The 26,958-nt window shown below is 41.5% G+C and overlaps 1 protein-coding gene across 2 annotated transcripts; it reads right to left on the reverse strand.

The window, feature by feature from the left end:
• mitfa (melanocyte inducing transcription factor a) lies at nucleotides 1-26,148 on the reverse strand. Of its 2 annotated transcripts, NM_001282288.1 has the most exons (9): nucleotides 22,196-22,228; nucleotides 21,195-21,407; nucleotides 20,985-21,080; nucleotides 20,759-20,867; nucleotides 19,511-19,594; nucleotides 19,222-19,278; nucleotides 19,001-19,076; nucleotides 6,305-6,452; nucleotides 919-1,323 (listed from the first exon to the last, which is right to left on the reverse strand). In NM_001282288.1, the coding sequence occupies exons 1-9, from the start codon at nucleotides 22,226-22,228 to the stop codon at nucleotides 919-921; spliced, it is 1,221 nt and encodes a 406-aa protein (NP_001269217.1). The 2 variants fall into 2 exon arrangements, with proteins under 2 accessions (XP_078802829.1, NP_001269217.1); XM_078946703.1 differs by lacking the exon at nucleotides 19,511-19,594 and having other exon boundaries at nucleotides 1-1,323; nucleotides 22,196-26,148.
• Between the last annotated feature and the right edge of the window lie 810 nt (nucleotides 26,149-26,958).

The following is a 26,958-nucleotide window of genomic DNA, read 5'->3' on the forward strand; positions in this document are numbered from 1 at the left end:
TTTTCCTCCAAATACGGATTTATTGAGACAATTGTTTCCACATACCAGAAGCTGCTCTGCCTGATATGCAGTGACTTACTTTCAAATGTTTCACATACACAGATAATAAAGTTGCAGATGCGGTGGACTCGTGTTTATAATTATATTTAAAAAATACCAGTTTTATGACGGTTGTGTCATTTTATTTTGCTTTATTTATCCATCATTAAAAGTTGAATGTGGCTGAAGTTAGCATTCGGTTTTCCACTTTGTTGTTAAAGGGAAAATTTTCATCACAAAGTTCAATAAGTTTAAATCAGCCACAAACATTTTACAGAGAAGGAAGACTATGTACAATTCAATAAAGTTCTCCTGGGGGTTTACCAGAGCCCTCCGGGTTCCTCCTACACTTTATTAACATGTTCTGTGGGCTAATTAATTACTCTAAATTGTCCCAAAGTGTGTCTGTGAGTGTGTAATTGTGTGTGATTATGTGTCCTGCAACAGAATAGCTACCTGTCCAGGTTGAACATTACCTTCGTCCAACAGTAGCCAGGTCAGGCTCTGGTGACCCCAAAAAGGATAGAGTGGGTTAAGAAAATGGATGGATGGATTTATATAAGAACAACATAATAAACAAGGACAAAGAGAGAATTACAAGTATTTTGATTAAAGGGACCACTAATTTTAACATTAACTTGAAACTTTCGCAATAATGCAACTTAAATAATAATGGTGATAGGTTTCATTATTAAGGGGTAATTTATGTATTCAGCAAATAAACAATGTTCCTGACACAAAAACTTTGTTAGCAATTTTGTGTAAATCATTTTCTGGAGGGTAAAATATGTTAGTAAAATCTGAGGATAATACAAGGGTTAAATTACATGAAATCCAGGGCCTGTTTATGGAAGTGTCAGTGACATTTATTGCATTTAGTTAACAGCCATTCTCTTTTTCCTCCATGCTTGCATTGGAGCTACAGTGGTTACTGCTGTTGTTAGAAACATCTGGTGGTATTGAAGACAACAAAGGTTTACTTGGTGAAAGTGGCCCAAAACTTTTGTCCCTTACCATCTCCTTCATTTTACAGATTCTGGAGATTCCATAAGAGCTAGAATCCCCAGGTTCTGCAGGAATGGTGTCAAAAGTAATGATGCCATTGTTTAAGTCCATTGTTGTTGAAGGAGACATGTCAGGAGCCGAGCAGTGCTGGTATATCTCTGGTGGGCATTCGCCAAGAATAGGCTCCTGTTTAATGGCTCGTGCCAAAAGCTCTGATGTGCAGATAGATGGGGCGGCTGCCACTGTCAAACCATGAGCCCGTGCCTGGATCTCAAGTTCCTAGAAATAACAGAGAAAGGAAATCAAAAACATATGATGTTTAAAAATGTCATTTTTTTAATAAAGTTATCTTGTCTGAGCAACAGGTCTCAGAGAGATATGCAAAATTACGCACACAAAAAAATCGGTGAATCAGTGAGAGCGCAGATATAGTAAGGGACAATCGTAGAATGTAGAGGATGAAGCAGATCTGCAAGAGCTTGATGAGGGGCTTAGTTTTTGTTACTCTCAGGACAAGCCTTCACATACTCCCTCACAAAAAGGGAGGATAGCACCTGGCAGTAGCTCAAAAGCGCAGTTGTAAGATCTGTGAGGAGGAATTAAGGGGGCTCTAGATTTACTAAACACTTTCCTTAAATCACTGTAAACTCAAGAAACTTGTCAGGGAAATACTATTGGGTTTCCGCCTTAAATTAGTTAGGCAGAGCAGCAAGCAGACATCAACTTGAACAACTTGCACTCCAACTGTCTTCCAATTTATGTTGAGACTGGCAACACAAAGCCAAAACAGGCCAAATGTTACAGGGGTAGAGCAAGATTGTATGACATTGACTTTGATTGGTTGTAAACAGACTGTATTATACTGCGACACAGTCATCCATAGCCAGTACCTAGACGGGGATTTTAAGCTTCTTAATACCATAATTTCCGGATTTTAACCGCTACTTTTGTCACACGCTTTCAACCCTGCGACTTATTCAAGGATACGGTTTATTTATACATTTTTTTAATGCATTTTTTCTAACAGCCACCAGGGGTGCTCGAGCAGAAAAAGTAAGAGTATATGTTGAGGAAGACGGAAGTTTAATGTAAATTCCCGCTTTGTGAATAAATAGCACGAACAGACCCTCATCATGGAAAATGCAAGAAGAAATGCATATGAAGCAGCTTTCAAGTTAAAAGCGATCGAGCTGGCGGATAAAGAAGGAAACAGAGCTGCTGCACGTGTACTTGGCATATATGAATCAATGGTGAGACGCTAGAAACAGCAGCGGGAAGGACTGGAGCAATGTTAAAAGAGGAAAAAAGCTTCCAGAGCTACTAAAAGCAGGTGGTCCGAACTGGAAAACATTCTTGAAGATTGGGTGAACACACAGAGAGCAGATGGCCGAGGTGTTTCCACTGTGCAGATCAGACTGAAAGCAAAAACAATCGCCACCGAAAAGAAAATTCAGGATTTAAAAGGAGGACCGTCGTGGTGTCTTAGATTTATGAAACGTAAAGGCCTGTCCATCAGGACACGGACAACTCTGTGTCAGCAAGTCCCTCGCGACTACAAGGAAAAAGTCACAAATTTCCACAGATTCCTTCAAACAAAGATAGCAGAGAATCCCATCGGACCCGATGACATCATAAATATGAATGAGGTACGTTTGACCTGCCCCTCACCAGGACCGTCAACAAGAAAGTGAAATGAAAGTGAAGCATCTGTCACACTGAAAACAACCGGCCACGAGAGGATGCATTTCATCTGTGTTATGGGCTGCACTGCATCTGGACTTAAACTGCCGCCAATGGTAATTTTAAGAGGATTACTATGCCAAAAGAAAACCTCCCGAAAGACATTGTTGTGAAATGGTAGAGAGCCTAATGAAAGAATGTTTGACCGAGTGTTATGGCAAGGGAGGATTTTTTCATAGAAAAAAAGCATTACTCGTTTTGGACAGCATGAGGGCCAATAATAAAGATGTGATTCCTGGGGGCACAACTAAGTATTTGCAGCCACTTGACATTAGTGTGAATTGTGCATTTAAATTGGCCCTACAAGTTGAATGGGAGGCTTGGATGACCAGCGGCGAGAAATCATTTACCAAAACTGGCCGCATGCGAATAGCAACTTTTGCACAAGTCTGCCAGTGGATCCTGACACCGTGGAGCAGTGTGAAAAAATCCACCATCGCCAACGGGTTTCGAAAAGCCGGTCTGCTGCGTGACGAAGAACGCAAGCTCAGGAGTGAGTTGGCCTCAGGATGAGAGTGACACTGACAGCGACAACGAAAGAGAGACAGAGAGAGTGTGTGGCGAAGAATATCTGACGCTATTCCAATCCGACACTGAGAAGGAAGACTTCCATGGTTTCAGTGCACAGGAGGAAGATGAAGACGGCTCTCAGTGACTTTTACCGGTACGTTTTTTCTCAGACCCGTCTTTGAAAGTGGTCTCGGTTCTATTCCAATCGGACTGAGCTTCAGTGCAATCTGAGATTCCTTTGTCTGAATAAAATCCGTCCTCAAAGTGAAACAATTGAACCAAAATGGCCGCCGTAGCCGGTCATCACGTGATGTTAACACAGTAGGAAAGAAGCAACAAATGAGCCGCTGACAAATGTAAAGCAACGATTATCATTTTATCCCAAAAAAAGGGTCCATCTGTTTACTTGATAGAACGTTTATTTTAACACAGCTGAAAACACTTCTTACATGCTTTTCTGTCTCCCATTACTCAGCAAGCGCTGCTGTGATGTCATCCTAAAAGCTACCTTGTAGTTTCCTTAACAGAATTCTATGAAAAATTATACCATAACACCACAATGATGAGACACAGCAATTCATGGAAATGTGGTTGGATGAATGCAGGCTCATTAAAACTACTTTTAAAGGGATACACATTGCTTCTCACTATACTTACCACTGATACTACAAATTTCACAATGCTTTTCTAGTATTTTGGCACGCAGTCAAAACCGTCAAGTGCTCCTGTTTTCTGTTGGCAGTCATTGACAACTACATCGGACAAATTAATTTCACCCTCCACAAAAATAGCCAAACGAAAGATGGACAACAGGAGCTTTTAAGACAGGAGGGAGGAAGAATATAAAGGTTCACGAATATAAAGGACAGACCTGTTTGTCTTGTGTGCGGAGCTTATGTGACTGTAATGAAATAATATAACATAAGAAGACACTATGAAACAAAAAATGATGAAAAGTACAAGGACCTGGGTGTAAAGCAGAAGTTGCAGAAGTGGGAGGAGATGAAATCCTGGTTTGATGGCAGACTTTGTTCATGAAAGCAAAATCAAAAAATGAAGCTGCTGTAAAATGCCAGCTTTATTGTTGCAGCAGAAATAGCTTAATCAGCCCAACACTTTGATGAGGGAGAGTTTGTCAAAAAGTGCATGGTCAAAGTTTGCGTCATCGTGTGCCCAGATAAAAGGCAAGAATTTTTAAATGTGAGCCTTTGCAGAAACACTCTGCCTGGGCGTGTGTGTGAGTTTCCACTAATCTACATGGACAACTAATAGAAAAAGGGAAAAGATTTTATTCCATGCTCCCTTTCTGTGGATGAGAGCAGCGACACGTTTGATACACCCCGGCTGTCAATCTTCATCCGTGGAGTAGACTCGAGCCTGTGCGTCACAGAGGAACTTTTAGGATTAAAACCAATATGGACTACACCACAGGAAAAGAGATCTTTGAAGAGGTATCCAAATGTATAACTGAAATGAGCCTGCCCTGGGAAAAACTTGTGGGACTGGCGACAGATGGTGTGTCAAAAGAGTGGATTGGTTGGCAGGATTCAGGAAAAGATATTGGAGTAAGATGCAGGTGAACTGACAGTTTATCACTGTATCATACATCAGGAAGCGCTCTGTGGCAAAGATCTGCAAATGGAACATTTTATGAGCTCTATAAAACTAGTAGTCAACTTCATAAGAGCCAAGTGTTTGGATCATCGGCAGTTCAAGTCTTTTCTGGAGGAGTTGGATTCAGAATTCAGAGATGTGCCCTATCACACAGGTGAGATGGCTAAGCAGAGGAAAGGTACTGAACAGATGTTTTGAGCAACGTGAGGAAATCTGTCAGTTTATGGAAAACAAAGGGAAGGACACAACACAGCTGAGAGATAAAAAGTTTTTGTATGAGCTTGCATTTCTGTCTGATCGATCTGAGTATCAATAGTATCGATATCAAGGGGAAGTAGTGATACTAGCATAATGAGATCTATACTTTCGATACTTTTGTTGCAGTTTTTCTTTAATACATACAGTAACTTTAGAGCTTGAATTTACTTAAGGAGTTCATGCGAGTTCTGTGCCTTTCTTTCGGCAGTGTTGCTAAATTTGGCGAAAAACAGCCAAATTTAAGTAATTTGAGATATGAGTGGAAAACTGCCCAATCTGGCAACACTATCCGTCTGTGTAATAAGACTATTTTCCCCTAGACCCTGAAGTTTGCAGAGTAGATGGATGACTTTTCCAGTGTTTTTTGGTCATGCAGTGGGTCTTGACTGTCATTTGCACATTGCATGTACCTTTTATTAGTTTAATCTACCCAACTGGAAAAGAGCCTGGAGGGATTCTCCTAGTAGACTTATAGTTGTATCAGCAAGGGATCAAGATGCTTACATAGACAACACGGTTAAATAAGGTGATTGGGTTCAGATCAGGAAACTCCTCTGAAACCAATTAGATGTTAGATTGACACGAGACAGAATATTTGTGAGTGTCCACTAAAGTGGATCAAAGCTAAGTCCGTTCAATAACACCTCTAAAGGCCAAATATAAAACTTGAACTGGTCCAGATGAGACTGTTCTGCGTTAGTATGAGCTCTTTCTGGCAGATGAAACTGCCCTCTGTTCATTTAACAGATCCAGTCCAAAACTTAGGAAGGGTCTGTATCCATCCAGCCCAGAAGATTTTGGACAAGTGGAATATTGGAGTTCACATTTTGCCTCCATCTTCAGTGTCCATCAGTCTCAAGACAAATAAATAACACAAAAAGAAGATGATTACCTAGAAATTTGTATTCTTGTAAAACAAGAAAAAATACCTATAACAAAAAACGGGTCTAATTATAATTAGACAACATTTAAATAAAGTAATCATCTTGCTATAACTGCAGTGCTTTTTTGCTGAAATAATTAGACAGAGCTTTTGAAATTATGTTTTCCAATGCACAAAGACTAGAAGAAAATTTATGGCATTAAGGAAGGCAAGTATCCTTTGAACTTTTCCCACTTTCACCACATAGTGATCCACCTGTATTCGAAGCATAAGATGACTGTTTGCATGCTCCAGCTTCTTATGCCTGCACTCCAGCTCCTTAGTTCTCTGTTGCTCCTGTTGCAGTTTTCTGATATAGTCTACTGAAGCTTTGAGAATCGTGCCCTTGTTCCAGCGCATATCTCTGGGGGTATACAGAAGACAAAAGTACACAGTTTCAGTTAGATGACCAGCTGACTCGAACAATACAATATTGCTCACGGTTAATCTGAAAGAGTACATCATGCAAAGATATACATAGGTAAGACATGTTGAAATTTAATTATTGACTAAGTATTAAAATAGGAACAAAGGATTCAAAGTACTGCAAATAAAAAGACAGCTAAGATCATTTTAGATTTTTAATCTCTCTGCATCACTACATTCATTTCATGTTTTAGGATATTTGTAATAAATTTCCCAAATCATACATTAAAAAAACTATTAAGAAAAACTATATTTTTAAGTTAATGTAGCTAGAAATCCCACTACAAGGTTTAGTTTGTTAAGAAAGAATGTCTTAAGTTTATGACTTAGCTTATCTATCAAACTTTCAGATAAAACTATTTAGAGATAATTATGGCCAGCATCAGCAGTCACTGACTGCAAGGACCATATTGTTTTCGCAGTTGAAAAAATTTCTGCAGCTTTGAGCGAAAATTTGACCCCCGCCACATACTCGAAAAGTCACCAAAAAAATCACACCTAGGATAACTTAAAAATGAAGACGAGGACATCACGGACATCCCGTAAAAAAAACACGTTTTTAGCTAACGTCTCGAAACTCCTTGGACATCAATGGCAAGCTACTGTGGAAAAAATTTTGTAATTACATGTTGTAGAATTTGAACAGCGTCCGAGTGGCAAGCTAGCAAATGTGGCGCACATTTATATATCTTCTGTTTTTCAATAACATTTTTTGAAAATTAAATGCATGCATCCATGGCTGAAACTGAACATATTGAAAAACACTGCATATGGACACATAAGGAATGTGGGCGTGGTTAGCAAAAAAACGTCCGTTGCTAACGACATCCAAAGGTTTACTTTTTCTGATTAATGGTTGCTATGAAGATAAAATCAACAGAAAAGCCGCCATTTTGAAAAAAGTGGATTTTCTATCAATTTACGACATGTAGCTCTTACCAATGTAGCAATGTGTTTTTCTGAGTGATTTGATGATGCTGATCGCTAAGCTAGCACTTTTAGCAAATTTAGTATAACTAGCATAGCTAGCATAATTAGCACTTTAAGTGATTTGTTTTCGAGTGAGTTTATGATGCTGATCGCAATGCTAGCACTTATAGCCACATTAGCATAACTAGCATAGTTAGCTAAATTAGCATCTTGAACAATGTGTTTCTCTGAGTGAATTGATGATGCTGATCGCGATGCTAGCACTTTTAGCCACATTAGCATAACTAACATAGTTAGCATAACTTGCATCTTAAGCAACATGCTTTCCTTAGACTAGCCTTAATCAAAGGTGGCCAGTGAGGGCGGCCGTGCTGCATAGAGGTGGGCAGCGATAGCGGAGGTGCTGCGTAGAGGCGGGCAGGCGGGCGGGGGGTTGAGGTGCGGCTGTGGGCGCCCGCTTGTGGCTTTAATTATTTTTATTATTAAATGATTTAATACTTTTTTTTTTTTTATCATTGTAATCTGCTTACAATTTTGAATAAGGAATTTAATCAGTCCCACCCAAACAAGTTTTGCTTACAAGGTCAATTCTTCTGTTATTTCAAATGTTAAATCCTGTATTAAACTTGACCTGCTGTCTTTTTTTCTTTATAATAGCATCTTATATATGGACAGAACCAGGCCTTGATGCGTAAAGCATCTCACTGCACTCCATAAGCACCTGGCAGCACAAATGAACCCGCTGCTAAGCGATGGGACTCACCCTGAATGGCTAACGGAAGGGTGAACGATCCTGATCAAGATGGATCCCTAAAAAGATGCAGTACCATCGAACTGCCGGCCAATACCCTGTCTCTCCACAACATGGAAGCTCATAAAAGGCATCATTGCATCCAAGATAAATAGGCACATGGATCAATACATGAACAACGCACAGAAGGGCATTAGTAGAGATTCCAGAGGAGCCAAACACTACTTCTGGTAGAAAGAACAGTTTCTATAGACTGTAGGTCACAACACACCACCCTGTGCACAGCCTGGATTGATTATAAGAAAGCCTACGACTCAATTCCACACACGTGGATCACTGAATGCTTGGAGGTGTACAACAAAAACAGGACTGTAAGAGCCTTCATAGGAACTTCGATGAAGCTGTGAAAAACCACCCTTGAAGCCAATGACAAGCCACTTGCACAATTTTACATCAAGGCGATGCTCTGTCCTCACTGCTGTTCTGCATGGGTCTAAACCCCCTTAGCCAAATAACCATCAACACTGGCAATGGATGATGATTACAAATGGGACCACCATCAGTAACCCTATCAAGCTACTTTATACACTGAGATCTACATTACTTACACTGGGGTATCCTTCTGGCTCTAGAAATGCTGGCAGATGGTGACAATAGCTGCATTTACATGGACAAAAGTAATCGGAAAGAACTGATCGGAAGAAAAATGCGTCATGTAAACACGCCGTTCGGAATACTCTGCCCAGATCGGACTCGTTCAGATCAAAATTTCTTTCCAATCGAGATAGGTGGGTTATGCTGATTGTTTATCCGATCGTGTTGCATGTAAACAGTTCATTCCGATTGTGTGTCACTACTGCTCTGGTTCACGTCACGCATAGAAGGTGCTGTACTTGCACCTGCTGTTGGCTGGAGTTCAGCCAACAGCAGGTGCAGGAGCTCGCAGCGGAGAACCAGGCCCTCAGAGAGACCGTGAAGATCTTGGGCAATGACACCGCCCGTCTCTCTGAGGAAAACCGATCCATCAAGGAAACCCTCCTGGATCTTCAGGCGAGGAGCATGAGGGACAATCTAGTGTTCGCAGGGATTCCAGAAGAGGCAGGGGAAGTCCCGGAGAACATTGTTAAGTCCTTTATAGAGGTCCACCTGAAACTCCCCAAGGAAGAAGTCCAGAAGATCTCCTTCCACAGGGTTCACCGGCTCGGAGGAAAGAGGCCGGACAATCAGCGTCCCCGTCCTATTGTTGCTAAATTTGAACATTATAAACAAAAGATGCAGGTAAAAAGCAGAGGGCGCGAGCTGAAAGACACACAATACAGCATGAATGATCAGTTTCCAGGCGAGATCCTCCGCCGTCGGAAAATCCTCTTCCCGCTGAGGAGGAAGCACCTGTCTGCTGGAGCACGCGCGGTGGTTGCTGTTGATAAACTTTTTGTGAATGGCAAGCTGTTCCGGGACCCAGAGGTAACACCCTGGCTGTGCTGAAGGCTTTCAGAGGCGCACTGACATCTGCGCTGCCCAGAAGAAACCCGCAAACTTATTTAACTAGGAAATAATCGGATCATCAATAATCCACACCTCTCAGGAAAAGTGTTTTTTCTTTCTCTCACATTCATGTTTCTGTTGTTGTTTCGTTGTTTTTGTTTTTTGTTCTTTCTCTTTCCCTCTCTCTTTTCTCTTGTCCCCCCCCCTTCCCATGTCCTCATATGTGAATCAGGTAAAGTCAACGCAACCACGGTGAGTATTTATTTATGCACGGAACGGGCGCGCGCGCATACTAGCGCGCATAAGAGCATGCACACGCGATCCCGCACACACACGTTGATAAACTGCAAAAACCTCACTTAGGCTCACACAGGACGCACATAACATGCAGCTCATAGCCAAGACACGTTCACCCACAACGCATAGCGCTTGTCAGTGTAGCAGGTACGCACAGCGGGCACGCGCACACGGACGGGCACACGCACTATTTAGCCTTGCACTCTCCCGGTTAGAACAGCTATGAACAGTCTTAACATCGTTAGCTGGAATGTGCGTGGACTTGGTTCTGGGCCAAAGAGATTGAAAGTGTTAAATCACCTGAATGATCTTAAAGCAGATATAGCTCTGCTGCAGGAGACCCATTTATCTTTATCAGCTGGTCATCTCCTGTGCTGTTCCCAGTATCCAGTTATGTATTCTGCCAGTTTCAACTCCAAACAAAGAGGGGTTGCAGTTTTGATTAATAAAAATGTTACATTTACTCATAAGGATACAGTTACTGACCCAGAAGGCAGATTTGTAATCATTAATATATCCATTCAGAATAAAGACTTTTGCATCGCCAGCATCTATGGTCCTAATGTTGACGACTCTTCCTTCTTTCACAGATTCTTCACCTCACTCTCAGTTCACTCTGACTCCACAATCATTATAGGAGGAGACGTCAACCTTGTTTTGGACCCTGAACTTGACAGACTCAGCACAGCAGCAAACCAGCGTACATGGCAGTCTGCAAGTATTCTAAAGCAGTACATGAATGATCTGGGTCTCTGCGACGCTTGGCGCTCATGTCATCCAAGCACTAAGGGGTTCACCTTTTTTTCTCCAGTTCACCATTCACAATCTCGTTTAGATTATTTATTAGTCAGTAACTCCCTTTTGAAAGAAATTAAAAGTTCCAACATTCATCCAATTATTATCAGTGACCATGCACCAGTTTCTGTTACTATTTCAAGGGAAGTACCCACACCCTCGGGTTCAACCTGGAGGTTTAATACGTCTCTGTTAAAAGACCAGGAATTTATTGAATTCTTTAAAAAAGAGTGGGCAACCTTCTTAGAATTCAACGATACTTCTGAAATATCACCAAGTATTCTTTGGGAAGCAGCAAAAGCAGTCATGAGGGGGAAAATCATCTCTTATTCAACGCATAAAAAACGCAAGGAGAAAGCAGATTTATTAGAATTAGGAAATAAAATAAAAACTCTGGAGACTGCTTATGCTGCTTCTGCACAGGAACACATACTGGGGGACCTGAAAAATTTAAAGCTGCAGTTAAATGACATCATCAATAAACAAACACAATTCCAGATACAAAGGCTTCGATTGGAAAGATATGAAAACTCAAATAAATCTGGCAAATTTCTAGCTAATCAGCTTAAAATTAATAAAGAAAAATCAACAATCACTTCGATTATGGACCAAACAGGGAATGTCACCCATGACCCGGTAAAAATTAATAATGCGTTTAAAGACTTTTATCAAAACTTATACACTCCACAGATCAATCCATCAGAACAAAGCATCAACTCATTTCTCAACAATATAAACCTGCCCAAGTTAAACGAAGATCAAATCACAAATTTAGACTCTCCGCTCTCGTTGTCTGAGCTTCATGAAGCTCTGTTACTTATGCCTAATGGTAAAGCACCAGGGCCTGACGGCTTTCCTGCAGAGTTTTATAAGGAATTCTGGGAACAACTGGCACCAACGTTTTATAAAACGGTAAAATTTATCAATGAAAGCCAATCTCTACCACCTAACATGAACTCTGCCAACATTATCCTTCTTCTAAAACCAGACAAAGACCCCACGAGTCCTTCAAGCTATCGCCCCATTTCTTTAATTAATGCAGATGTAAAAATTATCTGCAAAGCACTAGCACAGAGAATAGAAAAAGTCACTCCTCACATAATTGACTTTGATCAAACTGGATTCATCAAAGGCAGACACTCGGATGACAATGTCCGCAGATTCGTTAACATAATAGACTTTGCCACCATCAAAAACCAGGAAATGACTATACTATCACTGGATGCTGAAAAAGCCTTTGATAGAGTAAATTGGAAGTTCCTCATTGCTGCCCTCCATAAGTTTGGGTTTGGAGAATCATTCATCAATTGGATCAAAATATTATATCACAACCCCAATGCATCAGTTAGAACTAATAAACAGACTTCCAACAGGTTTTTTCTTGGAAGAGGAACTAGACAGGGTTGCCCACTCTCCCCCTCGCTTTTTGCAATATTTATCGAGCCTCTAGCTGCAGCAATAAGACAGAATGAGAGTATTAAAGGAATTAAAACCAAACACAGCCATCATAAAATTAGTCTCTATGCAGATGACATATTACTGTTTTTAAGTAATATACATTCTGTAAATGAAACGGCAACAATCATTAATGAATTCTCTTCTATATCAGACTATTCCATTAATTGGAATAAATCTGTTTTATTACCACTGAACAGTAATGCGGAGCAAGGACTCACAATACCAGTTAAATCAGGCAATATAAAATATCTAGGTATTTATTTTTCCCCCAAAATATCAGAACTGGTGCTGCTAAACTACACCCCATTACTGAAAAACATACAGGACGACCTAACACGCTGGACCAACCTGCCTTTGTCCCTTATGGGCAAGGTAGCCACGGTTAAAATGAAAATCTTACCCAAAGTTAATTATCTCTTCTCAATGATTCCCACACAACCGCCATTAAAATGGTTCAAAACATTAGACTCATCCATATCAAGCTTTCTATGGAACAATAAACCTGCAAGAATTAGTCTAAAAACTTTAAAATCTGCAAAAAGCTGTGGAGGATTAGAATTACCTAACTTCCACAATTACTTTCTTGCAAATAGATTACAATACATCTTAAAATGGTTAAAAAATAATCCAGAAACCAACTCATGGTTAGACTTGGAACAGGCGTTATGTGGAAAGATCAACCTGTCAGATCTTCCATTTATTAGTCAAATAGTTAAAAAACAGGATTGTTTCAAAAGTATTAATATAAATGCCACTTTAACAGCCTGGTGGGAATTTCTCAAAATATCAAAATCATCAATTCAACCGTGCAAAATGACACCCATCTGGAACAACCCAGACATCCTCATAAACAAAAAAATTATCCACTTCCCAGCTTGGCAAGCAGGGGGCATAAAACAACTAGAGCACATAATTATTGATAGAAGATTCATAACTCCCCAGGAACTTCAAGACAAACATGGAATATATAACTTCTTGGAATATCAGCAACTTAAATCAATTATTACTAAAAAGTTTAAATACAGAGACAACGATTTAAAGCTACCAGATGTAGTTACCACTCTGATCAATTTCTCAATGAATAAAACTCTCTCCAAAATATACAAACTTTTATGTAATTTAGATAACAATATTTCACTTCCGACAACAAAATGGGATGCGGATTTGAGCATCAGCACAGATGAAAGTTTTTGGTCAGAACTTTGTCTAAACACCTTTAAAATGACAAAAAATCCAAATCTGCAGCTAATCCATTTCAAAACTCTTCACAGAATTTACTACACTGGACAGAGGATGTTCAAGATGGGTCTCAGTAACTCAGACATTTGTCAGCACTGTGACAGTAATCTACCCGACAATTACATGCATGCACTATGGTTCTGCACGCCTGTCCAGGCTCTCTGGCAGCAGGTATGTGCCGATCTATCAGTCTGGCTTAAGGTTTCAATCACAGCTTCACCGTCACTTTGTGTGCTTGGTGACATGAGTGCCATCGATGTAGAAGGAGGATTAGGCTCTATCATTTTCATAACTCTTTGCATTGCTAAAAAAACTATTTTAATAAATTGGAAAAGCAAAAAAAATATTAATATAAGTCAACACAGAAATCTGCTGCTTGATCATATCAGCTTGGAAAAAATGTCAGCCCAAAGTTCAAGTAACTTTGAAAGAATTCGGTCTCTCTGGTCTCCCATAGCTAACTCCGTGACTTAGGGGGTGGGGGGGGCATGGTCGTCGCTGCTCCTTGCCCTTCTGCCGTGGGCCGGGGTGGGGGTCGGGGCCTCCGGTGCCTGGCCGGGGGTGGTGGGGGCTCCGTTGGTCGGGGGGTCGGGTCCGGCGCCTGGGTGGGGCGGCCTGGGGCGCTGCGTGGTCCTCTGGGCTTGGGTGTGGGGGTGCGTGGTGGGGGGGGTGGGGTGGTGGTCTGGCTTGGCTTGGGGGGGTGGTCCCTTTGCCTGTGCTGGGGGGGGTTGGCGGGGGGCGCTGCTCGGGGGGGGGGGCCCAGCGGCGCTGGATGGGCTTCCCGTCTACACCTGGGGCTGGGATCGGCCCTTCCCTGGCTCTGGGGCGGGACGGGACAACCCTCTTGGGGCCCCCGGTCGCTCTGGGTGTCATCCGCTTCGGCTGCGGGGTCTGGGGGTGGGGTGGGGTGGGGGTCTTGTCGGCCCTGTCCTGTGGGGGGGCATTCTGGGGGAGGGGGGGGGCCACTATTGGTACGGGGCAGGGGGGGCTGACGGGTCGGGGTCTCCGCTGAGGCCATCGGCGGTTTCCCCGGCCGGTTGGCTGCCTCGGTCCCGTCGAGGCCTGACCAGAGCTCTTCTAGGGCCGGCGTTTGGGGGTGGGGGCCTGGGCTTGCTCCGGGGGGGGCCGGCGCTTTCTGGCTCCCCTCTCTCTGTGTGGGGGTGGTGGTGCTGGGCCTGGGGTGTCTGCGCCTCCGGGGGTGGGGCCCCGGGGCTGGGTGGGCCTGGCCCCCTTGCTGGGGGGGGGGGGCGGGGGACGGCTGTTTGACCACCGGGGGACAGTCTATCATCTGTCCCCAACTTACCCCCTTCCTCATATAACCTCATAATAGGGTGAGGGGGTGGGGGGCTTAGCCTGCGATGAGCCTTGGGGGGGGGGGTTTACTAGGCAGTGACCCCCCTCCTGTGGTTGCCGTATGGAGTGGGCCCCCCCTCTTTCGGTTTTATTTGCACCTTAGACATGTAGGGCCCTTGGTAGGGGGGGTGCTTGGACATCACTGCCAACAAGCAGCGGATGTCCTCCTAGCACCCTACCCGCCAATTTTAACCGCACCTTAGACATTTAGGGCCCCTTGGTGGGGAGGGTGAGGGGACGTCACTGTGAGTAATCAGGAGACGTCCCCTTAGTGCCCTACCCGCCAATTTTAACCGCACCCCCCTTAGTACACACACCCCTCCCCCCTCAATATATACATCCCAACATAAACACACACACATGCACACACACACTCTCTCAAACACACATACACGCACACACATTTTGCAAGGAAGGTGGGACCTAGGACCATCTGTCCCCTGCCTCTTCCCTGGTGGGGGGTACGGGCCCCTTTGCAACGGCGGCTGTGTCCCCGGGGTGCTGGCTTCCTGGGCCCGGCGGTGCTCTCTCCGCGCGGTGGGGGGGTTCACATTACATCTGAGCCGGGGGTGTTCGTGTCCCTGGGGGGTGGGTTCTGGTCCTTGCTCCTGAGTGCTGGGCCCCGCCAAATCTCCAACTGTGGCCGAGCCTGGTCGGGCCATATTTACAACACCCCTTGTGGGCCCTCTTTTTTCCCCGGGGTTCCCCCCTCCTGGGCGGGCGGCGGGCCCCTGCCTCGCTCCTCCCTGGACCAACCGTTGGCCGGGCGGATGGCTGCCTGGAGTGCGGAGTGGGTCTCCCTTGGGGGGTCCTGGCCCGTACCTGGGGTTGGGGCGGGGGGATGCCCGGAACTCCTGGGTGGTGGTGGGGTGCTCGTCTGGGGCTGTGGGCGTCCTTCTCCGGTGGGGCCCTGCGTTGGGTTCTCCCGGCGCGGCGGGGGGGCTGCTCTCCTGGTTGGGCTGGGGCGGCGCCCTCTTTCCCTCCGTGCCTCCCTGCTCTCTGGCTCTGGGGGCCTTGCGGCGGCCCTGCTGGCCCTGGCCTGGGTGGCGGGCTTGGTCGCCCGGGCGGCGGTTGTTCCCTGCCGGTTCCCGTGTGGTGTTGGGGGGAATCCGGCTGCCGCTGCTGGTGCGGTGGGGGTCTTGGGGTGGGGATGGCTGGGCACTCTCCCTCCTTCTTTTCACGTTCCACCATCCATTTTAGAAGAACATAAACACTCACCTGAGCACAGGTGTCAGCTCAACAGACTGAATGACTGAAATATTTCACACTAGTTGGTTTTAAGGCATAAGTATGCGTGTGAACACTATCTGTTTTGTGTACATGTCGACAGGTGGACATTTTTGCAACTAACAGGTGTGTTTATAACATTTGAGTGTGTGTGTGGACAGGCTCCGCCCTTTTTTTTGTTTTGTTTTTTTTTTACATTTGAACCTTACCATAATGATTAACAACCAGTAAACTTGTTGCTTTATGCTGCTTCATGGTCTTATCCCCCTTCCCCTCCTATTATCACCCCCTACCCCCCCTCTCTCTAACGTCCCTCTTTCTTCTTCCCCTCTTTCCTTTTCCGTCCGGTCCAACACCAAAGATTTTCAGACATGTTTGAAATTAATAAAGTTTGGCCTCAATTACAAAAGGGGTTTATTCAGACATACCTTTGGTTTGTCTGAAGATTAATAACCCCTCTTGTTAAAGTAAAATATGTCCAACCCAAGAGGCCCTCAGCTCTCATCTGTCTGCCTAGCTGTTGGACAGGACAAGTTAAAAAAAAAAAAAAAAAAAAAAAATAGAAGGTGCTGTACTTCAGAGAAAGCTTTGGAGCGTATACAGGACCGACCTGCTGCTCCACGCGAGTGAACCGTGTCTGTGAGCAGAGCAACCGGATTTATGGCTTTGTGTTTGTGGACAGGGCGGTGGTGCTTTGTTACGTGTGCGCTCCGGGGGGAGGGGCGTCCGTCCCGCCACTCTGGGTTAGTGGCTGCCGGACACAGGAGAACTGTGTGTCCGAGCAGAGCTCGGGCTGCCAGCTCAAACACCGCCCCAAAGCCGGTGTGTGAGCTTTTCAAAGCACAAATGCCGCTCAGTCCTTAGAAACCATTCAAACAATCACGTGGATTTGTGTTTCCATTTGTGTCCTGACAAAATAAAGGTTGATATCATTCCCAGATATTTACGTTCAGCCAAGATGCAGATTGCGGCATTTCCCGCATTGATTTTGTGTTCATCAAACAAGGCTAATGTTGTTAGCTCCAATCCTGGCTTCTTCAAGTTCCGTTCTTCCACAAAAAAAGCTCTGACCACACGGATTAAAAATAAAATGATGAGCGAACAGGCGCTTCATAATATTCATAACATTGATAAAAGCACATTTAGAAGATCGTCTCATATATTACTGAGCTGCTGTATAAGTGTATATGGCAGCTCACTTTGTTTACAGCGGGACTCATTTCCTCTTCCGGTATTTTGTCCGGTGAACGTTTGTTCTAATCAGAAAAAGTTTTTCTGGGCCCATGTACACGGTTGAATTTTAATCCGACCACTGATCCGATCAAGATTATTTTGCGCATGTAACCGCGGCTACTGAGAGGCAAGTAAGTCCAAAAAGAAAGATGTCTCACTCCCAGAAGGAACAATAGCAGACATCGAGGACCGTTACAAGTACCTTGGACTTCCACAGGAAAATGGCAACCTGAAAAAGGCAACAAGGAAGGCTGCCAAATACCTCCATTGAGTAAAGTAAGTCCTGAGAAGCTAGCTCAATGGCAAGAACAAGACCCGGCAAATAAACAGCTACGCACTGCCAGTTATCAGATACCCTGCAGGAATAATAAGATGGCCAAAGGAAGAGATACAGACCATGGATGTTAAGACTCCATCCCAAATCCAGCATCCTGAGACTGTATGCTAGCCGCAAGGAAGGAGGCCGAGGACTAGTGACCGTGGAAGCCACTATCCAGGATGAAACATCCAAGCTGCATGAATACATCAAGCTCAAGGGCCAATTGACAGTGTGCTCAGTGAATGTCTCAGGCAATGGAGAGCAGAGGATGCAGTGCTGGAGGACAGATCATCATGGGAGGACAAACCCTTGCATGGGATGTTCCACTTGACCGTAACTGAAGTGGCTGATATCAAGAAGTCCTACCAATGGCTAGAAAGGGCTGGCCTACAGGACAGCACTGAAGCACTCATCCTGGCAGCTCAGGAACAAGCCCTGAGCACCAGACCCATGGAGGCTCAGATCTACCACACCAGACAAGACCCAAGGTGTAGGCTGTGCAAAGAGGCACCTGAAACGATCCAACACATAACTGCGGGGCATAACATGCTGGTAGGGAAAGCATACATGAAGCGCCACAACCAAGTGGCTCGAATAATATACAGGAACATGTGTGCAGAATATGGACTGGAAACCCCAAAGTCAAAGATATTTAATTGGTGGATATAGAACAAAGGAAAGCCGTTGTGGTGGATGTGGCAGTACCAAGCGATGGAAGCATTAAAAAGAAGTACCATGAGAAACTGGAGAAATACCAGGGACTCAGAGAAGAACTGGAGAAAGCATAGAAGGGGAAGATAACAGTGGTTCCCATGGTAATTGGAGCACTCGGAGCAGTAACCCCGAAGCTGGAGGAGTGGCTACAGAGGACCCGGGATTGGAGGAGAGACCACCAGGGTGAGAAAGGAATTTTAAAAATCTATTTCAATGTGATTTTTAAAAAATTAACAATTACTATTTTGTTAGGTTTAAATGTCATTCAGTTTGTTTCATGATTTTATACATTTTGTCTGCTTTAAGCATGGTGCAAGTTAACTATGATAAGCAACATTCTCAAACATGATTTTACTGCCTGTGAAATGACAAAAAAAATCTCTAAATTGATTTAGCTAGCTTACTGGCAAAACAAGTAATACATTTTAGTGAATTGAAAAATATGTGCCATCTAAAAGGTTTGTGCTGCCAGATGCTTATGGAGTGCAGTGAGATTCTTTACGCAGAAGTATCATGACTGAATTTGTCAGCAGTTTAGTCTACCTTTAGAACTTAAGCAATGTATAAAATACTTATAACTATGATTGCAGATGATTTGCCCATCTTGATTGAGAATATTCCAATGTGTAGTATTGCCATTATGCTCATAAGACTGCTGATTATGTAGAGTAATTAAAAAACTTACGGATCATTGGATTTTGGTATTAAGGTTCCTAGTTCCTTAATGCGGTCATTAATGTTGAACCTTCGCCTTCGTTCAACTAAAAGTTCAGAAGAAAATAAAAGAGAGGTCATAGTAAACACAACATTTGACTACATGATGAAAAACACTATATTTAAATTAAAAACATTATCATTTGTTGAAACATACGGCATACAGTTAATTGACAATTTTGATGAACTCACTCAAGTTGTGGTTGTCTTTCTTTTGTCTCTCTTTGGCAAGAGCTCTAACCTCAGTCTCTAAGGAGGAAAGAGTATCAAATGACTAGTAAACACACAGGCAAATCTAAAATTAGTGATACATTAATCCCTTGAGGTTTTGATACATCTGGCTAACAACCATTGTGATGTGATGGTTGATGTAACAGCTTGTGCAATATTAGCAGGTTTTTATTGTGTGCAATTCAGTCATACACAAAATACTAACAAGCAGTAACTGATGACCAAATAAAAAACATTTTCTTTAGCTTACCTACTGGAAACTCCTCTGGCCTTTGATAGCTTTCATACTGGCCACAGGATTCAGGCTTGTTCAACACTTGCTTCATGCCAGGAGCTAGAGTAATTATTCAGTAAATAATTGACTTTATATTATCTCATGCATTTCCAAATTGCACACAATGTGAGTTTTTCCTCACACAAATGACATTTTTTATAAACATCTAAAAGGCAGGTACTCTGTCATTTACAGATTCATCACCATCCAAAACTGTGAACACATTTTTCATTTAAAATATGTGGGTAACTGGTAGAGTTTGATTAAAAACTTTGCAGTAAAAATATAAACTAATTTCCTTCAATGTCAAATGGTTTGAGGTCAAATAATAAACTGTTTTTTCAGTAGATCCAACAATGTATCGCGACATTTCATTTGTCGATATTTGCATCAATTTAAATGCTGTCAGGACGATATCTATTTATTTATTGGGGTCCTTCAGCGTCTGACCCTTATTTTCTTTTTACTTAAACCTCCGACTGCTAGTACAGCACAATGAGCCTCTTTGAGAAGCTCAACACCGCACCAAAACAACTACAAGATCTCAGCGAGAACCAGCTTGTTATGTTGTTATGAGACATGCACTACTAGTTTCTACTTGGGATGGGTACCAAAACTCTGTGCCATGCCATTTTTTGCTGCCAGTTTAATATAGAAATGCGGATTGCAGTGATTTGTAGCAGGCTCAGATAATAATGTGAAGCAGTGCAGCGGCTAATGCACGGATTTCCTCAATCATACTTTTAGAACCATATTAGTTAAGGCTGATTCATTCTATTTTGTCTTATACTGAAAAATATTAGTTGTAAAAATCTGACAATGTTGACTGTTCCCTTTAAGAACAAATGTATTTTAAGTTACCAAAATAAAAGCACTGTGAATTTGCTTTGGTAAAAGTGCCTAACATTGTGATCATTAAATAAATAAATTTTACCATTTTATATACAATGAAAGGCGTATTAACATTCAGGTCAAATCTTTTCTGAGTCATACCCTTAAAAAAAAAAAAAGTGTTCCGGTACACAATCGTGATATGTATTGCATTGTGGAACGCGTGTCGGGATGCGTACTGTATCACCAGACTCTTGTGTATACACACCCTAGTAGAATGTATAACACAAAATCTACTCAAATCTACTTGAATGCTCTCACAAAACCATCAACAAAACAAGGTAAGACCAACAATATAAACCAATTTATGTTACAGGAGTTGGAACAGTTTACCTGTTAATTCTCTTTTAATGCCAGATGCACAGGAGCTGCTGGTAGGCAGGTTGGACAGCGTTAGTCCTTGATTGTTGTACACATCTATTAAACTACTGGACACTGGGAGCTATCGTGTTTCAGGCAAAACGTATATTTCAAGTTTTGTAGAAAAAGTAAAACCACAAGAGAAAAGGTGTTAGATGATGATGTTTACCCCTTTAGGGTCAGATGTTGGATAAGTTACCTGGTTGTTGATTTGAAGTCCTGATTCCATTAGTCCAAGAACGTCGTCATTGTAACTTGACTCCAAGCTAATAATATCATCAATGACATCATTCATCTGCATAAACAAAATAATATTATGTTAAATAGACCAATACTCTTATAACCCCAAAAATAATATAAAAGGTTAATTCTATAAAAAAAATTCAAATAAGGATTTTAACTGATGCACCTCTTTCTCACAATTAGAACTGAGGGTGAGCAAAGCCATTGGGCTGTTGGGCATGCTGCCCTCGGATCCTGGTGGTAAGCTATGCTCTGAAGGCTGGATGGCACATTGGCCCCCAGCTTTACCTACCAAAGTAGTTGACAGATACTGCCTCACTTGCTGTCTATGAGCCTGCTGGAAGTGGTGCTTGTTTTCATTTTCTAAATTAGATTGTACCTGCAAATACAAAGGAAACACATTTAGTCTTTCTTTTCCATGGGCTTTAAAATGAAAGATAAAAAGCCTTATCCATTTGCTGTAAACATTGGCTACAATAGAAGGCAGAAGCGACAATATTTTATTTTTTTCTTGTGAGGATATCCAACTTTACAATAATACAAAATGATTGCCAACTGCTTTCGCTGATCATATTCCTTTACATTACATCTTTATTGTGTTTGTGTGTGTGCGGGTGGGTGGGTGTGTGTGCCTGTGGGGGTGTGGAGGAAAAGTGAGGTATGAGTCTTACCCGCTGATGTTGTTTTAAATCATTTAAACAGAACTGGCCAACAGTCAAAAACACCTATATTAACAACTTCACATAGAACTCATTCATACTTTACAGAAAAAAGAGGATGCTATATTGGAAATTGCATTAAGAGCCAGCTAATTCTGGGTTTCAGCTGAATATGTTTAGTCGGTTATAAGTATCAGTTAACAAAAATATTAATTAAAAGGGATAAAAGCTTAAAAGTGTAACTTAAAATCTGGTCTTCAACTGTGGAGAGAGTTGATGACCTACTTGTTTTGTTTCTGTCTCTGCCCTACTTACTAAAAAAGATCAGAATCGGGTGTGGTCAGACAATCAGAATCTGGAAGCTACTTTTCTTGTTGAGATTTAAACATAGGCCGAAAAATATTGTTGTCATTCCCATTCCAAAGAGCTAAGTGTTAATATGCACATATGTATATATGATCATAAAACATTAATAATATATAATAGAAGAAAAGGAAAAACATCTCACCTGGTAATTGCTGTATTCCAACATCTCCAACATTCTGAACTGCTAAATATCGGATGTGTTTTGTTCATGTAATCCCTTTGAATGGGTTTCAAAGTTAAGAGCAAGCTTCTGCAAACCTCAGAGAAGGCTAAAGCACTGCTTCATTTATCCACAGCATAAGCCTCGTTAGTTATGCACCTTACAAAACTGAGAAAGACATCAGGCTTCCCCTTGCTGTAGTGCTCCAAATCAAACTATGACTTTAGGTCTTTATGGAGCCCCTTTGACGTCAAAACCTCTACATTACAAAGGAGTCTTTCTACTGCTTTTCCAACAGTCCGCAAACAGAAGTTTGCTTTAGGCCAACCAACATTTAATCTTTAGTTATGCTCATCTAGTATAAAACATCGTTTGTTCAAAACAACAGACACACAATTGTCAACATTGTTTTAGCCTAAACTAGCTATATGTAGGTTCAATTAAAAACTTTGTCTACAAGCCTTGCTTTTTTTTCTTCTTCAGGGTAAATACGTTTAACCATTGTTATGGGGACACATTCAGAAGGTAAATATATATGAATGCACAAACACACGCATTTCTGGTTAAAAAAAAGACTTTGTTAGAAACGTTTTATCAAAATGTATTGCTTTTCCTGTAGTTATTGTAACCTATTTGAAAATGTAATGATTAGAGGACCTAGACACAGCCAGAAACTGAAATAAGATCCTGGAAGAGGGCAGTTGACTTTTTAACATGACTGTGTATATGTTAATTTTCTTTAAATGTTAGCGTATATTAAACAATAATAAAAACAATGACAACCCAAACAGCAATAAAGAAATCCTCCAGATCAAGTATTGAACCTTGCGTTTGGTCTGTATTCAGACTGCCATCAGCTGCCTTTCCTGATTCGAACCAAAACTTGTAAACAAAACAACGTGAATGAAAATCTCTTTACTCATTGCTTAGGAATTACGAGGGCGGAGCAAAGCAACTAGAGACAGAAATTATAGAAGTCCTGCACTTTGCAATCCTTCTCGGAATAGTTCACTAATCCCAACACTTTTTACTTTTGAACAGTGGAGGCATGCTACAAGGCGGTTAATGAGTAGATGTTGGGTATGAAGGTACGCAGATGAGTGTTTATGACAAATAAATTGTTGGGAAAAAAGTGAGAAGCAATGTACTGTATATCTGTGAAAAGTTTTTTTTAATTAGTCCGAATTCATCCAAACACATTTCAAGGAGTTGCTGTGTCTCACGGTTGTGGTGCTATGGCAATAATTTAGAAGAATTCTGTTAAAGAACTACAAGGTAGCGTTTAGGAAGACACCACAGTAGAGCCAGGCACGTAACACAGAGAAGTATGTAAAACCCGTTTTCAGCTGTGTTAAAACAAATGTAACAAGTAAAACATTTTTTTTCTTGTTTGATGACACGACAATCATTGCTTTACATTTGTCAGTGCCTCTTAGGCTGAAACATTCTGACCGTGTTTAGATCACGTGACCACCGACTATGGTGGTCGTGTTGGTCGTTGGTCCCGTCGTTCCGCTCAGAGGACGGATTGTATTCAGACTGAGGAAACTCGAAGCGAATCTGTCCAAACGAACCAAGACCACCTCAAAAGATGAGTCACAGAGCGGTTCCTGGTCCCGGACTTGGGTCTGCTTGGGTGTATTCAGACTGAAAATTCGTTCCGGATTATCGGGGGAAAAAACTCTGATTCACTTTAAGCTGACCAAATGTGTCCAGTGTTAAACTTCCTTGGTTCATGCTTAAAATAGTTTTCCAAGGAAGTATTGAGTATTTGATGTCATAAGTGGAGATGTGGCCTAAGGCCAAGTCACCACACATTTACCACCCTTTGTAACTTTTCTCAGTAGTGAGGCAATGTTAACATTTTTTCTTTGAGACATACAAATGTTTAATTCTTTTTCAGCTTTTCTCTCTCACATACAGTCATATGAACGAAACACTTCCACTCTTCGCCCTTTGATGCTAAAGCACGATCGGTACATTCCTATAATTGTGACGTACAAAACACTGAGGAACTAGACCTGCTGGGGATTAAGTTTTACCAGTGTACAAGAAGAAAAGACATTTTAAAAATAATATATATAATACAGTTGCATTCTGCGACATCTTTTTTTTTTTACAAAGAGTCCCACAGTGTATTTGGGAGGTTTCATTACTTAACTGATGCAATAATACTACTACTGCAATACCACGACTGCTTGGTAAACCTAGTAGGATGCACATCCATTACAACTATAATTCTGCCACCAGTAATTAAAATAAAATAAGTTACCACTGATGGCAAAGTAAAGAAAAACCAGTAGAACTGGTTTTCTTATGTGTATACACAGGTCAGAGCTAAAACAGTACAATTAATCCTAGATGGATAAAATTTAAAGCAACCCCAAAAGAGAATAGTTTAAAGCAAAAACAAGGCACAATGATGTTAAACCTCCAGAGCACAATATATCACAGTTGCAGGTATGTACAATGAAGAATTAGCAGAGTTGAGCTTAAAGCAGTTTGGGTTGGATGTGGCAGGAGGCCATTTTGAAGACCTTTGCAAAGTAGAAACTTTAAAGAAATGTTTGTTTTTTTACAGTAAGAGGAATTTATGAGGGCATTTTGAAAATAAAAAAATCAATTTTTTATTTTTAAGTCATTTGTGTCATAATTCTCAGGCAAGACAGACCCAGACGCTGAAACCCAGAATGATCACACAGGTGAGTGGCTTGGTAAGTAGTATTTAATCTCAATGGAGATAACAGGATTGTTTTTGGCAGGCTGGCGATCCGGACTGGAGCGAGGCTCGTGACGTGGCTGGAGGTAAAACCACAGCAGATCGGTCCCAAAGTTCTCAGACGTAGCAGGTGAGTAGCAGATGACGTCTTTTGATGAATCCTGAGACAGGCAGGGAGGGGCAAGATTAGTTCAAGGCAAGGCAAGGATAAACAAGACATGGATGGACTGGACCAGCCATAGTCACCATAAGGGGTAACGAACTGGCGTTGAATACTGGAGCTGGGTCTCCTTTTGAGCAGCAGGGTTGATGAAGGTGAATTGGTCACAGCGGTGGAGTGAGGAGCAGAGCAGAGCAGAGGGGGCGGGGCTGACAGAGGCACCATGACAATTTGTGTTTGAAAAGACTAATAAGAGCATTCTTAGTCTATAACAGTAAAATTTAACAATTGAAAAAGCGTTTTTTTCAACAGAAAAAAACGTTTTACATTTTTTTCAAATAATAAAATTATGTGTATTTTACAACAAACCATTTTTCTATTATATTGATGTCAACGTGGGTTCTTATGGGTTAAAATTCTGTATTGTAGGTGAACTGTCATATTGATATCAAGCGTTCCTATTATCCGTTAGAAATTCTTGATAAAAATGGATTATGATTATTAATGAAAATCCTTCTTAGTTTTTTTTTAAAATACATTTTGTGATTTTAACCAGCTTTTACAAGCACAACAGAGAACAACTACGGTTGTGACATGACAACTTTGGTCATGTTTTGTTTAAAGTTTTCCCTCTGTCAGTCATACTAGAGGGCTATTTCAGGTAGCATGTTTAAACTAGCCTGACTTTAAGCCTGAACTCTGGCTGAAATCCGCCTGAACTTGCTTACTCTGGGTATGTCGGTTCCAAAAGACCGGATATGATTTAGCGTAATTACGCTCGACTTGCTAACCCTGGATTAATGCTGGTGCTAACCCTAACCCTTCAAGTACATAAAGATATTCTCAATGGATCGCCGATATCCGGAGTCACCATTAAAACGCATGGAGAAAAAAAGAAAGCACTATACTTCAGTGAGACGGAGTCTGAGATTTTAATGACGGCGTATGAAGATTATACGTCCATCAAAAAAGTAATACAGCTGCATAATCAAAAGAAAGAGTTTCTGCCTGTAGTAGAAAAACAGACAAAGTAAACGCACAAGTTTCTGATCTTATTTCCATTTTCATGTGACGCATATATATATATATATATATATATATATATATATATATATATATATATATATATATATATATATATATATATATATATATATATATATAGATAGATAGATAGATAGATATAGATATATAGATATATATATATAGATATATAGATATATATATATAACTTATCCAATTTTGCCAACTTAAATGAATTACTTCTATTGGTAACAAGTAGTTAAGTTAGATTTATTAAACCTAATTTCTTATTTCTATAAAACTCAAAAATTGTTAATTAAACTCAAATTTACATATTTACTTAACTAAATGTCATATTACTCCAAGTCAAGTAATCTTTTTTCCATCGTAATGAATTAAAATTCTTGAACTCTCATATGTCTAAGTTTGAGCCGGCAGATCCTCATTTTTATAACAATAAAAAGAACAAAACAGTGTAAATGAAATGCATTCATTCCTCAAGGAATTTTCCAAAATTGTCAATATACTAATTATTAGTAGGTCTGCTATATAAACTCATCATCCTCTCCCTCCCTCTCCCTCATGGTGCGGAGACTTGCGCAAAGTAGGACAAAATTACTCGGCAAAACACGGTAAAACACAGTAAAACAGCTAAACAACTAAACACATTTGGTCAAAAACCCACACTTAAACCCAAATCCGTCCAGAAAGGCAAAGGGAATGATATCCCACAATCCCTTGCGGTGCCGATCTAACAGCAGCACCAAAGTTACACCTACTCAATTGAATTAATTTGAATGAAAGCAAAATAACTTTTTGAAAACTGTGTTATTTTTAAACTGA

The sequence above is a fragment of the Oryzias latipes genome, chromosome 5, assembly GCF_053564925.1.
Source record: "Oryzias latipes strain Hd-rR chromosome 5, Olatipes_Hd-rR_3.1".
Taxonomy (NCBI): domain Eukaryota; kingdom Metazoa; phylum Chordata; class Actinopteri; order Beloniformes; family Adrianichthyidae; genus Oryzias; species Oryzias latipes.